This window comes from Sprattus sprattus, assembly GCF_963457725.1.
Source record: "Sprattus sprattus genome assembly, chromosome: 9".
Lineage (NCBI taxonomy): Eukaryota > Metazoa > Chordata > Actinopteri > Clupeiformes > Clupeidae > Sprattus > Sprattus sprattus.
In genome coordinates this window covers 29,023,637-29,037,773 of record NC_137928.1, presented here as the reverse complement: position 1 = coordinate 29,037,773, position 14,137 = coordinate 29,023,637, and the positions used below count along the sequence as shown (strand labels likewise).

At 49.7% G+C, this 14,137-nt stretch overlaps 1 protein-coding gene across 2 annotated transcripts in view; it reads left to right on the top strand.

The window, feature by feature from the left end:
- ssh2a (slingshot protein phosphatase 2a) overlaps positions 1 to 10,257 on the top strand; it is a 30,093-nt gene extending 19,836 nt beyond the window's left edge. For both annotated transcript variants that reach the window (XM_080844190.1, XM_080844189.1), the window contains 12 exons: positions 740 to 804; positions 897 to 1,018; positions 1,144 to 1,209; positions 1,401 to 1,466; positions 1,564 to 1,758; positions 4,816 to 4,909; positions 5,501 to 5,629; positions 5,747 to 5,793; positions 5,905 to 6,051; positions 6,330 to 6,530; positions 7,038 to 8,166; positions 8,436 to 10,257. In XM_080844190.1, coding sequence (XP_080700316.1) covers positions 740 to 804; positions 897 to 1,018; positions 1,144 to 1,209; positions 1,401 to 1,466; positions 1,564 to 1,758; positions 4,816 to 4,909; positions 5,501 to 5,629; positions 5,747 to 5,793; positions 5,905 to 6,051; positions 6,330 to 6,530; positions 7,038 to 8,166; positions 8,436 to 9,878 — 3,704 coding nt within the window. In that variant the 3' untranslated portion in view covers positions 9,879 to 10,257. The remainder of the gene's footprint in view (positions 1 to 739; positions 805 to 896; positions 1,019 to 1,143; positions 1,210 to 1,400; positions 1,467 to 1,563; positions 1,759 to 4,815; positions 4,910 to 5,500; positions 5,630 to 5,746; positions 5,794 to 5,904; positions 6,052 to 6,329; positions 6,531 to 7,037; positions 8,167 to 8,435) is intronic.
- The last annotated feature ends 3,880 nt before the right edge of the window (positions 10,258 to 14,137 follow it).

Sequence of the window (14,137 nt, the reverse complement as noted above, 5' to 3'; positions counted from 1 at the left end):
ACAGAGCCAGACATGCCACAGATTCACTGTTCACTATGGACACACACGCACACACAGAGTGATCCTGTCACAGTTATGCAGTTCCAGACTCTTAACAGAGCCAGACATCTAACAGATTCAGACAGCGCAAGCATATGTTCAGCATACCAAGAGACATGCGCTGTCATGACGTTTAAAAATCATGTTGATAGAATCAGCCCCGGCGCTCTCGTTGCGTAACAGTGCCTTCAGTAGACTGGAGCCTGGCTTGTCCAGCGTGCTGCAGCTGGTCAGTCCTCTATTTATACCGCTGCTATTCAGGTGGCTTTTTCCATCCACTTGCCCTGCGGCTCAAGGGCTTTGGTATGGTTTCGAGTATGGAGGAGGTGGGATGGCCTGGTTCACAGATGGGCCCCCAGCGCTGAGGCCTGCCCTCATGTGACTGCACCCTGATCAGGTCGGGTGGGTGCAGCGTAAGCGTTAGCATTAGCGTGTGTATGAATGTGTCGGCGCTCAAGTACACTGCCTGCTTTTTTGGTTGTTGAAAGAACCTGCAGGTTGGGTTCCAACTGGTGTGCTGGTGACCCATAGAGGCTGAGATAGGGGACGGGAAAGGGTGTGGCAGGAGGTTCCCATGTGAAGAGCTGCCTCTGTCTAGCTCTCATGCCAGCCCACTTGGTTGGCCTTAACTGTGCGGGCGAGGGGGCAGTGTGGGAGTGGAGCACACAAGCGTCTGAGTTGTTATTCTGTGTCTCTCAAGGTGACCTCCAGCAGCACCTCCAGACAATGTTCACCCTGCTGCGGCCAGAGGACACCATCCGGCTGGTGAGTCTCCCACTCCTCCCCCCCCATCTTCCTTCAGCAGAACTGTGAAGCACTGACCTAATAACCTCCTTAACACCTATTCCCCTCTACAGGCGGTGCGACTGGAGAGTGCCTACCCCCAGTGCACGCGCTACATGGTGGTGGTGTCCACCAACGGCCGGCAGGACACGGAGGAGAGTCTGGTGCTGGGCATGGACTTCAGCTCCTCCGACCGGTCAGTCTCACCTCCCTTCACCTCCCCCTCATCCCTACACTGCACAGAGCTGTCCAGATAGACCTACCTCTGAGGCATGAGGCTCTGGGTGTAACACTGCTGTCTTTATGTGTGTGTTTCTCTAGTGTATGCACGGTTGGGCTGGTGCTGCCCCTATGGAGTGACACTCTGATACACTTGGATGGCGATGGGTAAGATCACACTCACACCCAGCCACACACACACACACACCCACACACACCCACACACACACGGACTCACCCACACCCAGAGATACGCACGTTCGCACGCACCTGCTGCATTTCCTCCTCATTTTGTTTTGATTTTTTCCCCCTGAAACTCTGAGCTAAGCTACTCTCTTTCTGCGTTTGTCTTTTCACAGTGGTTTCAGTGTGTCCACCGTCAACAGGGTCCATGTCTTCAAACCAGTCTCTGTCCAGGCCATGTGGTGAGTGTCCTCAGTCCTCTCTCTCGCTCTCTCTCTCTCTTTCTCTCTCTTCCATTCCTCCTCTGAATGGCCTCTTCCTCCTTGCCTTCCTCCCCAGGGCAGCGCTGCAGTCCTTACACAAGGCCTGTGACGTGGCTCGCTGCCACAACTACTACCCCGGCAGCCTCTTCCTGACCTGGTTGAGCTACTACCAGAGCCGCGTGGCCTCAGACCAGACCTGCATCAACGAGTGGAACGCCATGCAGGACGTGCAGTCGCACCGCGCCGACTCCCCCGTGCTCTTCACCGACGTGTGAGTGACGCAGGCAGTAACACACACACACACACACACACACACCAAGCGATCGCGTGCACACAGACTGAAGCGGTGTGCTGAAACATTGTGACTGGTTCCGCTGCAGTGCCTGTGCATGGGGGCTGAGGAAAGGGAAGGTTCAGTAAAAGTGCCCAAACTGCTGGCACTGTAAATAGGGGTGTGCTGGTCCTTTGCGTGATGGAAATCTCTGCCTTATCCTGCCACACCCTCCCCTTTCTGACCTAAAGTAAGTCAATCAGTGCGGTTACATGATGGCATAACCCCGATTTTGACCAAAGCCCGACTTCTCTATTCATGGGGGGGTTAACTGCGTTATCTCACGGTACATGGTAGTGACAAATCCAGATCTTTCAAAGTGAATGAGAGCACAAGAACAACGAGCGTCTAGTAGGGGTGGGAATCTCTTGGCACCTCACGATTTGATTCGATTCCGAATCAGAGGTCAACGATTGATTTTAAATCGATTATCGATTTTAAATACATTTTGTAATTAAAAAAAAAACACATCCATTTTATGTTGAAATGCAAGCTGCATCGATTATTGCATTGATCATAGAAAGTCAAAATTGTGACAAGAAAAAGCTTTTTCTCTTATAAAGCAAATAGAGAAGGTAATTCATCTGTTGATTTTCTTTAATTATCGATAATCGTTTTATCGGTTTCGAATTGATAATCGATAATCAATCAATAATTGCATTTCAACATAAAATGGATGTGAAAAAAAAAAAAAAAACGATTATCGATTATCAATTCTAAACCGATAAAACTATTATCAATCCATTTCGACTTTTAAAACATTCGAGTTTGCTACTCAGAGTCTTTGCTTCACTTCCTACTTTGTGTTTGATAATTCAAGAAAATCAACAGATGAATTACCTTCTCTAAGCTTTTCCTTGTCACAATTTTGACTTTCTATGAACAATCCAATAATCGATGCAGCTTGCATTTCAACATAAAATGGATGAGTAAAAAAAAAAAAAAAAACGATTATGAACTTATCTGAATCGAGAGAGAATCGTTTTAGAGAGAATCGAGAAAGATCGAATAATCGATTTTTTTCCCCCACCCCTAGCGTCTAGCAGCGATTATCATATCATAGACATATATGATGCATTTATATATGTCTATGGGCAGGATCTCAAGCATGCGCAAAAGTTGTTGTTGTTGTCCAGTTGTAATCTAGTTTCGAGAGTTACATGCGCGCTTTGTCCGATTTCCAGCGTAATCCGATAATTTATCTGGGGGTGTAAATCGGATTTCAGTCGGACACAGGAAATCTAGATTTGGGGAGTTACATGAAGTGGATCTTCGATTGAACCCCGATTACGCTCACACATGTAACCGCACTGAATGAGCTTCTACCCATCAAACACACACACACACACACACACACACACTGTGTGCAGAGAGCAGGACCAGAGGATTTCACACAACTGTACATTTGTACATTGGGTCAAGCCATGTACTGCCTCCCCCTCCTCCACTGACCCGGTACGCGCCACTCGTCACACGTTCAGACATTTATCTGGTATTTATTTACATTCCTTTTCTCGGGTGAGGGTTGGAAGGGGGAATTCCCACCCGGGATAGGTGGACCACGAGCCTCTGGACTCTGGAAGGGTAGGCCTATCTTTAACCTCCCCCAAGAGGGGGTCTGTCTATATTAAACTCCTGAGAATAGCGCGTGCTCTGAGGCATCTTGATTTACAGATGGAAAAAGTGTGAGACAGAGAGGTAGACAAACACACAGACTGACAGAGGCAGGTGGAGAGATGGATAGACAGACTGAATGGGCATGGAGGATAAGGGGGCAATTTGACAGATCTACAGCTTGGTGACACTGGAGAGAGGGATGGACAAGTGACCCCTGAGGGACAGGAAGGGGGTCAACCAGAGGGAGAGAAGAGGGAGAGAAGAGAGGGAGCACGAGTGTGTGTTGTTTCACAGAGATGAAATCAGGAACAGAGAACAAGCTGTGCACTCATTAAGCTGTCTCATGCAAGGAGAAATGGGAAAACACACACACACACACACACACACACTGCTGTCGTGAGCTCTGCAAACAACTCTTAAGTGCAGCTGACTCTCTCTCTCTGTGTGTGTGTGTGTGTGTGTGTGTGTGTGTGTGTGTGTGTGTGTGTGTTTAGTCCTGCTGGGGACCTGCCAGAAATTGCTTTTTAAAAAGCTTGTTGGCCTGTTGCCCTATCCCTTCTCCAACTGTTTTGACCCATTTAGTAGATCAGGGGGCTATACATGTCCTCTGTCTGTCTGTCTAGTCTGGATTGAGAGCGTGTCAGTATACACACACACACACACACACACACACATACCAGTGCCTTAGCTTGTATGGACATCCACTGATGGTGTAGAACCTTGATGGCCAGCAACATTGTAACCCAAGGCCAGCAACCTCGGCCTCCTTTTTGGGAAAGGTTCAACTCCTTTCACATGCCAGGGTCCCTTTTCCACAGAAGGTCGCCGAGTTCAGCCCGGGCATAAACTAGCTCTCGCTCGCTCACTCTTCCAGCGAAGCGCCCGCCTGATAATAATGTCAGCCTTTCAGATGGACTGGGTCATTTGTTCCCGCTCACGCAGCCAAAGCAAAGGGCAGGCAGGCACCTGGCTTAACAATATTTGCCATCCTGGGATCTGACCTAGATTTGGCGGCGTGCTTTTGTGTGAAGCGGCAGGCGTAGCGTTGAGGGGTGGCTTGGTTCTCTTGGGAGCTTATCGGGGCATGTGTTGCTATCAGCAGAGAGGCACATGGCTCTCCCTCCCCCCCCCCCCTCACTCACATGTAAGCTGGAGACTGAGTCGGGCCTACTGATACACTATCAACTCATACAAAGTGATGTTGAACTGGTTCCATGAACGTAGGCTTTTTCCCCCCCATTGCATCGAGTGCTGGGGCCCTGTTTCTCCTGACACACAAATGACCGCAGCCAGAGGAAGAGATTTGGGGGATTGAAGTTGTCCTTGTGTAAACACGCCCAGTGTGCTAATGTGTGCTTGGTGTTCTCTGTGTGTGTGCAGGCCCACAGAGAGGGAGCGCACCGAGCGCCTGATCAAGATGCGCCTCAGAGAGATCATGATGCAGATGGACCTGGAGAATGTCACCTCCAAACAGGTACAGGATTATTCTCTTAACTCCTTTTTCACAAGCTGGGTTCTTGGAGAACTCTAGCAGTTATTGCAGTAAAAATTCCTTCATGCATTTGAATATTAACTTTGTTTCCACAGTTTAAATTCAATTAAACAACCACTGTGGCGTGGGCACAAATGTGATTGGCCCATTTCTATTTTTGGATTGTGGTTTAGTTTAGTTTCGAGTTTAGTTGTGCTTTCACTGTCTGTCAGTGCTGACTGTCTAGACGAGGTGTCTGAGTGTGTTGGTTTGGCTGTCTGTCAGTGCTGTCTGTCTAGACGAGGTGTCTGAGTGTGTTGGTTTGGCTGTCTGTCAGTGCTGGCTGTCTAGACGAGGTGTCTGAGTGTGTTGGTTTGGCTGTCTGTCAGTGCTGGCTGTCTAGACGAGGTGTCTGAGTGTTGGTTTGACTGTCTGTCAGTGCTGTCTGTCTAGACGAGGTGTCTGAGTGTGTTGGTTTGGCTGTCTGTCAGTGCTGTCTGTCTAGACGAGGTGTCTGAGTGTGTTGGTTTGGCTGTCTGTCAGTGCTGGCTGTCTAGACGAGGTGTCTGAGTGTGTTGCTGTTCCTCTCCTCAGATCCGCACAGAGCTGGAGATGCAGATGACCTGTAACCTCCGAGAGTTCAAGGAGTTCATCGACAACGAGATGATCGTCATCCTGGGCCAGATGGACAGCCCCACTGAGATCTTTGACCACGTCTTCCTGGTGAGCGACCACACAGCGACCTCTGACCTTCCGTTGCTCTCCTATCTGCCTTCTCTTCCTGGAGATATTCAGTGGCTCTGCTGAGTTAAGCTGTTATTAATTTTTATTTGTCCACAGGGCTCCGAGTGGAACGCCTCTAACCTGGAGGAACTGCAGAACAGTGGGTAAGTTAGGACCGAGGACAAGAATAGGAGTTTCTGTGTATGTCTGGCAGACTGTTTGCTTCTGTTCTGAAGTAGCTTGAGTCATCTAATCCGTCTCTGTGCCTTTGGCAGGGTCGGCTACATCCTGAATGTGACACGGGAGATTGATAACTTCTTTCCTGGACTGTTCGAGTACCACAACATCCGCGTGTACGATGAGGAGGCCACCAACCTTCTAGAATACTGGAACGAAACCTACAAGTTCATCTCCAAGGCCAGGTGAGCATGCCTGTTCAGGTTGAACATCTTTACCATATAGTGCTATTGTGGGGATTTTGCAGTACTGTTGCATACATTTTTGTCCTAGACCGTTCAATTGCAAAACCGTCCTACACAGCTGGTATTCAACTGAATGCCTCTTGTGTTTCTAATGATTGTTTAATGAACTAGGAATACAAATGACAAATATATTAGATTTGCAAGCCAGTTTCTCTCCCCCAGTTTCTAGAGTTTCTGGAACATTCTTGTAACCCTCTCCCCCTGTCTTCCCTTCTCAGGAAAGCTGGAGCCAAGTGCCTGGTCCACTGCAAGATGGGCGTGAGCCGCTCAGCCTCCACGGTCATCGCCTACGCCATGAAGGAGTACGGCTGGGACCTGGAGCGCGCCTTCGACTACGTGAAGGAGCGACGCGCCGTCACCAAGCCCAACCCCGCCTTCATGAAGCAGCTGGAGGAATACCAGGGCATCCTCCTGGCCAGGTACCTACCTACCTATCAGCACACACACAAACACACAAGCCCTCACCCCTTCACCCTTGAGCTGGAGGATTAGCAGAGCCATCTACAGCAGGAGCGGTCTGACACAAATGCTTGTTTGCTTTAAGGAAGGTCAACATGAGCTGGAATTAGAATTCCTTTCCAGCAGTCAAGCAGGGTTTATACAGTGGAAAAAAACCAGAGACAATAGGCTCTCGAGTCACGCATCTATTCTTCGTGGTGAATCTATGCTGTGGGAGTTGCTGCTCTCCCACGGTCTAACATTTGTTTTGGCTTTTATTGCTTAGCTTGCGTTTGTTTGCAGTGGTGATGCATGCTTGTCTAATACATCTCTCAGATGTCAGCTCTCACCGGAGTGTTTAGTTTAGGTGTAGGTGTGCTGCTCTGTTTGAAGGATGATGTCCATTAGTAACATGTTTAGTAATGTCCATTAGTAACATGTTTAGTAATGTCCATTAGTAACATTTTTGCCATTCCTTCTTTCTTCAGCAAACAGCGACACAACAAGCTGTGGCGTTCCCACTCGGATGGCGACCTGTCCGAACCCCTGTCCAGAGCCCCCCACCACGCGCTGGACCGCTCTGACCCCCTCAACAACAACAACAACGGCCCCGCGTCTCTGCAGCACTTCCTGGGCATGGCCATGCTGCAGGCTCTTGGCGCCCAGCCCCAGCGCCATGGCGACAGCGACACGCAGCTCCCGCACAGCCCTTCCCCTCCCACCTCCAACGGCCTGTGCGATTCGGAGGAGCTCCTGCCCACCTCCTCCTCCACCTCCATCTCTGTGTCCATCACCTCCTCCTCCTCCCACCTGGTCTCCTCCGAGGACCCCTTCCTCCCGCCCCTCCCCCGGCCGCGGGCGGCCACCGTGGTGCCTAAGGGCCGACTGGATGTCTCCACCCTCACCGTGGCCGAAACGGTCCCGACGGCCAGGCACCACCCCCCTCCTTGCCTCCACATCCTCCCCCCATCGCCCTCCTCTGAGCCCAGGCCCGACGACTCAAGCTCCCCCTCACCCAGCACCCCCACCCCTGACCCTGCGGAGCTGTCGCTGGACGAGGCCGATGGGAGTAGAAGCGGGATGGCCACTCTGTTATCTTATCAGCAGCAGCAGCAGGCCCAGGAGGCCAGCATCACTGACAGCCTGCAGCTGTCTCTGGACACTCTTAGCGAGGGAGGGGGTCCCGCCCTGCCCTCCCCCTCCACAGACACCCCCATGGCCCTCTCCCCCCTCAGCCCCTCGGACTCGGCCCTCTCGCTCCCACTGGAGCCCAAGGACGACGATAACAACAACAACAACAACAGCAGTGACCCGGGCGCTGGCCGTCCCTCTGAAGAGGCTCCGGGGGGCAGCCTGCCTGACATGAGCACCCACAGCACCCACAGCACCCACAGCGGCTCGTCCAGCCTCAGCACTGACAGCATCGACTTCTTCAGCGCCCGCGAGAAGTTCCTGGGGCTGTCTCAGGACGGCACCATAACCCGCCCTGAGCCCTCGTGCCTGCCCAAGGCCGGCCAGTCCCGCTGCCCCAGCCAGGAGGTGCCTCAGGAGCAGGAGCAGGAGCAGGAGCAGGAGCAGGAGCAAGACCCAGCTCCCTCTGAAGACAGCCAGAGAAAGGTGAAGCTTCATTATAATAATGAATTATCTCATGCATTAGTATGGTAAAAATGATGATTTTTAAAATGATGATTTTTAAGAAAACTCAAATCTAGTTTAAGAAGGTACCTTGGCTTGATTTAAATGGTGCTGATTTGCTGAAGAGTGACCAAGTGCGATGACGCCCCCTACTGGAAGTAACCAACAAAAGATGGGGTTGAATGGGAGTAATGCAGTGGACGGTTCCTGTGTGGATGGCACCTTTAACATGTTGTGTTTTTTTTGTGTAGGGTTCTCTTCAGCCCGAATATGACTGCAGCGCTGAGGGTGAACCCCCCCCTGATAACGGCGTGTCTGTACGGCACATGGTCACCGAGCTGGAGTCCATCTCCCACATCCAGCTCCCCCTGCAGCAGACGGCACCACACAGCCCCCGGCATCCCCCCGAGGGTACACCCCAGCTCCCCTCCACGCCCTCTCCTCCTCCTCCTCTTCTCCAACCACCCTCCCCCACCACTCCCATCCGCACCTGCACGTCGGGGTCGGTGCGGCGCGTCCGCAAGCAGCTGGAGCAGAGACTCAGGCAGGAGCTGGAGAGCCCCACTTCAGCCTCCACCCCGACGCCCACCCCCACCCCCTCTCCCCCGGCATCCTGCCCTCCGCAGCCCTCACTCAGCCTGGCCTGCACCGAGCACCGCACCCCCTCCCCCCAGCCAGGAGCCGCCGCCCTGGATGAAGCCTGCACAGAGCCAGAGGAGGCCCGCTGTGAGGCTCCCTCTCTGGAGGCACAGGACCAGAGACTCCCTGCCTCTGACTCTGGAGCTCCCCCTGAGCCTCCCTCACCTCCATCCCCGCGGTCCTCCTCCCCCGTGTGCCCAGAGGGTGGAGCTCAGTCCCCTCTCCCCGCTCTGGAGCGGGGCGCCCGGCCTGGCCTACTGTGGCTGGAGGGCGTGACTGACATGGAGACGGACACGGACACCCCGAGCCCGACCCAGGCCCATGCCCCGGCCCCGCAGCCTTCCAGCCGGCTGGCACGCAGCAGCGAGGACCTGGAGAAGATCCAGGAGACGCTGCGGGAGCTGCAGGCCTTCCTGTACGAGGCTGGAGGGGCACGGGGGCCCCAGGGGGAGAGGGGCGAGGAGGGCCAGGGGCCCAGGATGGAGATATCACGCTCAGAGCCCAGAGGCCCCGCCGTGTGGCAGAGGGCCATGGAGATCGAAGCGCGCATCCGCCAGGCCGGCCTCACCACGCCCTCCCTAATGAAGCGTTCGGCCTCTCTGGCCAAGCTGGACTGCCTGGAGCTGTCCACTCACGACCTCAGCAGCTGGGACTTCCACACTGGCCCCACCTTCACGTTCTTCTCTCCCAGCAGCCCTGCTCCCTCCTGGGACTCTCAGATGCAGCAGCCCCCCCTGGCTCCCCCCCTCTCCCCGTTGCTGGCCCACTCTGTCCCTGACGACGCCTACAAGAAGCAGCGCGTGCTGCACCAAAGCCCCCCCAGCCCCCAGCCTGGACTCTGCCTGGAGGAGGAGGAGGACAGGACTGCTAGCCCCACCCCTCAGGCCCCTCCCTCACCACCTACCTGCTCTCAGCACAGGCCCAAGGGCCGCCCGTCAGGCCCAGACCACTCCCACCAGCAGCCCTCCCAGCATGGGAAGCCACACCCAATGCGGCGCATGCGCAAGGCGGCGGATAAAAAGCGGACAGTGACTGTGCTTTACAACACCATGTGACCCTTAGCTGGGGCCCCAGGGACTGCACTAGGGGCCTAGCTCTGTGTGTGTGTGTGTGTGTGTGTGTGGATGGATGTGTTTGTGTGTGTGCGTGCGTGAACGTGTGTGTGTGTACACTGATGGATGTATGTTGGTGTGTGAGGGTCTGGTGTCAGACTGTTTCAAATTCAATCTCTGGGTCAGTGTGGACTTTAGCTGTTTTTTTATCAATTTTTTATCTGGTTGATCTATTTGTTTTCACTGTGTGTGTGCGTCGAACAGAAGGTGGTGTCTCAGTGAAATGAAAATGAACATGTTTTTATCATGCACTTTATTCTTTCCTTTTTAGTTTTTTTTCTGTCTTTTTGTTGTACATAGAGGATATGAATAAAGTTTTAGTTATTGCCTAAGTTGAAATGCATCATCTCAGTTTTGTATGGTACCTGCCTTGGCTTGAAAGTGTCTTTTGACTTTATGTGGCATTTTGGCAGAAAATGATGCCTATTCAGTTCAGTTCAGTTTATCAAGAGGGACAGTGTACATTATAAACAATAAAATGTAAATGCACCCAATTATAGCCAAAAGGCTAGTTTCCATTGGCAGCCCCCCTGCAAGAGTGAAAAGGCTAAACAATCTTAAAAAAGGCATTAACGTATATATCAAACATAACATTGACAAAAAAAATCTAAAATCAAATCAAATCAAATCCCAATATAAAAGTTCTACTGCTTACCCAATAATGATCATGATACTTATTCAGTATCGCATATGACACTCTGGGGCCTTAAAGGACATTGTTGGTGCATGTACCCAATTTATCACGTCAGGCATTGCACAGGTTGTGGTCTAGAGAAGTTATTTTAGATGTGATTTTAGGGATGATTTCCCTGGAAAGGATTTGTATGTAGGAAATGCTGCTAATACTGAGGTCTCATGTATGTCAATACATGTACAGAACACAATATAGATTGGGAATGAAGCATACTGAAGATCACACCATGAGAGTGAAGTCTTGTTGATGTGGATGTAACTGCAGTATTTCTGTCAGCGTGTTGGCCATCCATATTACACAAATTACTTTCATATCACACAAATATGGCCCTGCACCATTTCAGAGTACGAAGGTATCAGGTTTCTAGTCATCTAAATTAGATACATAATGTTGTGGAGACTATGTTTCTCTGGCAAGAAATGTTTAGAAGCCGCTGTGGTGCATCTGATCAAAATGCCTTAGACGATGTTTAATCCAACCTGATGTTTATTATGGCATTGACATGAATGGAATTAATATAGGGTGTGTCTGTGTGTATATGTGTGTGTGTATATGTGTGTGTGTGTGTGGTTCTGCAAAGAAAGAATACAAACATACTTAATACTATATAATAATAATATAGCAATAATACTATATGAATCTCTCAATATACAGCTAGTCACAACCTAACATTCACAATAGCATTAATCAACAAGTTTGTAATATAACTAAATTCACACTACTACCTACATTAATCACTTACAATTACATTCGATCATCAGTTCGATCATCAGTCCTTTGTAACACATAATGTGGGAAAGATGACTTAAGTCAGGTAGCCCCACCTTATTTGTTGTGTGGTGCTTGTGCGTTCTCTGGTGGAGAGAAGTGGAACTGTAAGGAGTGTTCTTGGTCCCACCCGAGGGGTTGACTGATGTTGTTCATTCATTTAAGAGCCTCACGAGAGGCTGGCATTGCAGTGTTCCCTTCCAAAAATGCATCGCCTCATTTCTAAGCTCATGTATTTAACGTTTGGCATTTTAACTGGCCTTTCTCATCTAGTTAATTAACATTACCCCAGAGCTGGGTCCCTTGCGGTCTTGAATAATTAGTAGGCTACGTTATATATGTTACAAGCTACATTTAGAATTGCTTTCAAATTGATTAACCTATTTGGGGAATTACTGTTATAGATTGAATGCTTCGTAGTCTGACAAGTTTAAAAAGAACACAAGCTCTTGGTGCTAATACAATACGGTTCCCTTAAAAGTAGGCTATAGGCAACGCTGCAAACCAGTTTACCAGCCTGATTACCACTCCTCACTCAAAACACGGCCCCCAATCTGTATATTCTGTGCGACAGCTGCGTAATTAATGTAATGAGTAATCGGTGAGAGCTTTAATGTGTGTTCGGGAAAAAAAGATTACAGGTTTGGTATTGAGCGTTCACCCCCTCTCATCAACTGTATGAACAGAGCCAGGGGTGGGCGTGAAGCTAAGGCCGTGTTGATGGATAATGCTGACATAATATGCTGTGGCGCTGGAACAGGGCGGGCGGGAGTCAGCGGTGCTGCTGCATACTGATGTTCTCTAACGGCTATTTGCGTCTCGGGTTTCTTTAAAGATTCACTTCAGCGGCTCTGCGCCGAGCTCTCTTTTAAAGTCGTAATATTATTCATTGCCGTTGACTCATCCGGTGTGCCAAAGCGACTTCCAAAGACTGCTGATTCATGGTCGGAGAGCCGGGCCGCGGTTCGTTTGAACATTGCAGCACTTTTTCCTCTGTCCATATTCCTCTCAAATAACAGGAGCCAACAGGCAGTTTAGCTCACTAACGGTTGCTGCTGTGCTTCTTAAGGTGACAGACTACTCTATTTTGTAACTAAATGGGGTGTGTGTGCGTGGGGGGGGGGGGGGGGGGGGGGGGAGAGAGAGAGAGGATTAATGCACCGAATCCTATGAATTTTACACACAAAAAACAAGAGGGAAAAGGACATAAGGAATTAAGCACAAAATGTTTAAAATGCTTTATTGACCAGCAGAACTCTACAAAATATGTTATGGTTACATCCCATGATCTTTATCCAACTGCAACAGGTGCTCTCTGGACTTAATGGGCCAAACAAGCGTCCAACCATTATTTCCTATTCATTCCATCGAATACTTTTATAAACATTATTCGAATAAGCTATGCTATAATTATATCAATTCCATTAAGATCGGTTCACGACAGCTTGTGGGGAAAAATATGACCTCAACATTTTCTTACTACGTTACCTTCGGTAAACACTAGTCCAGTAGCCTACATAAATGACACAAAACTGCGCAATGCTGCAAAGTCTCTGATATCCATACCAAATTTGAGAAAGCCCTTTTCTTAGCCAGTGAGCTTAAAATACAGCATTGTATCGCTCCTTTCGGTTTGAGTATGTTGTGCTTAGTTACACTGTCATCTAGTGCTCTCCTTCTTTGCAGGCTAATGCAAACCAATGGGAGGTTCTATGGAAGATACATTAATTAAAGTGTGTGTAAGTGTGGGAGAACACATACCATTCATTTATTTGAGGTCTCATTAACCCCTAAAAATATAACATAAAGAATATAACAACCAGAGAGACCAACATAGCACCATTTGTAGGATACAAGTAGGAACATGTATGAAGTCAGGATACGGTCTGTTTTGAATTTCAGGGGTGAGGAGATGTTTGGACTATGAGCCGACTGTCATTCTAAATATGTTGATATTCTAGATACAAGAAAGGTTCAACTTCCAATTGTCTTTGCTTAGCGGCAAGGAACATCTGCGTCAGATATACAAGGGCCAAAAGAAACTGTCAAAAAGTCATGCTGCCGCCATCTTGAAGATTAGCTGCCAACAGACCAACAAGGTTAATCACCTATCCATTTATTCCTTCAAATGAACAGTCATTACAGTATGCTCATCCATGTACAAGCTAAATACAGTACAATTATAATTTGTGCAAATAATGACAAACAGGATATTACCCATTTATTTAAAAAAAAGGGTGATACATTTACGTCAATATTGTACTTTCGCCACCCTTGCCCATTACTATGTCCTTTAAGTGTCCAATTGTGTCTGTACAGAGTACACCACTGTACACTGGAGGATGGCTTCCAGAGTGATGCTAGACCTAGACCTGATCTAGACCTGAGGCTTCAAACAGAGGCGTGCTATCCGTGTACCAGGTCTGTAAAGAGATTGCTCAGGAGGTTATTCTTCTTCTCTGGTCTTTTCTTTTTTTTCTCTTTTCTCTTTTTTTCCTTCTTCTGGACTCTGCTGAAGAGGCAGACGCCATGAAGAGGTTGTGTGCACCAGATAGCCACTGAGCATGAGCAGCTTCTTCCTCTGAAGGAGGAGGAGGAGGGTGAGGAGATGGGGAAAGGGGGACGGGGTAGGGGCCTGAACACAGGTGATGATGGAGCCGAGGTGGACTCACCTGTAAGCCCAGCCCCCACTCTCTCATTTCCCCGTCGGCGTCCGCCGCTGGCCCAAGCCACGCCCCTC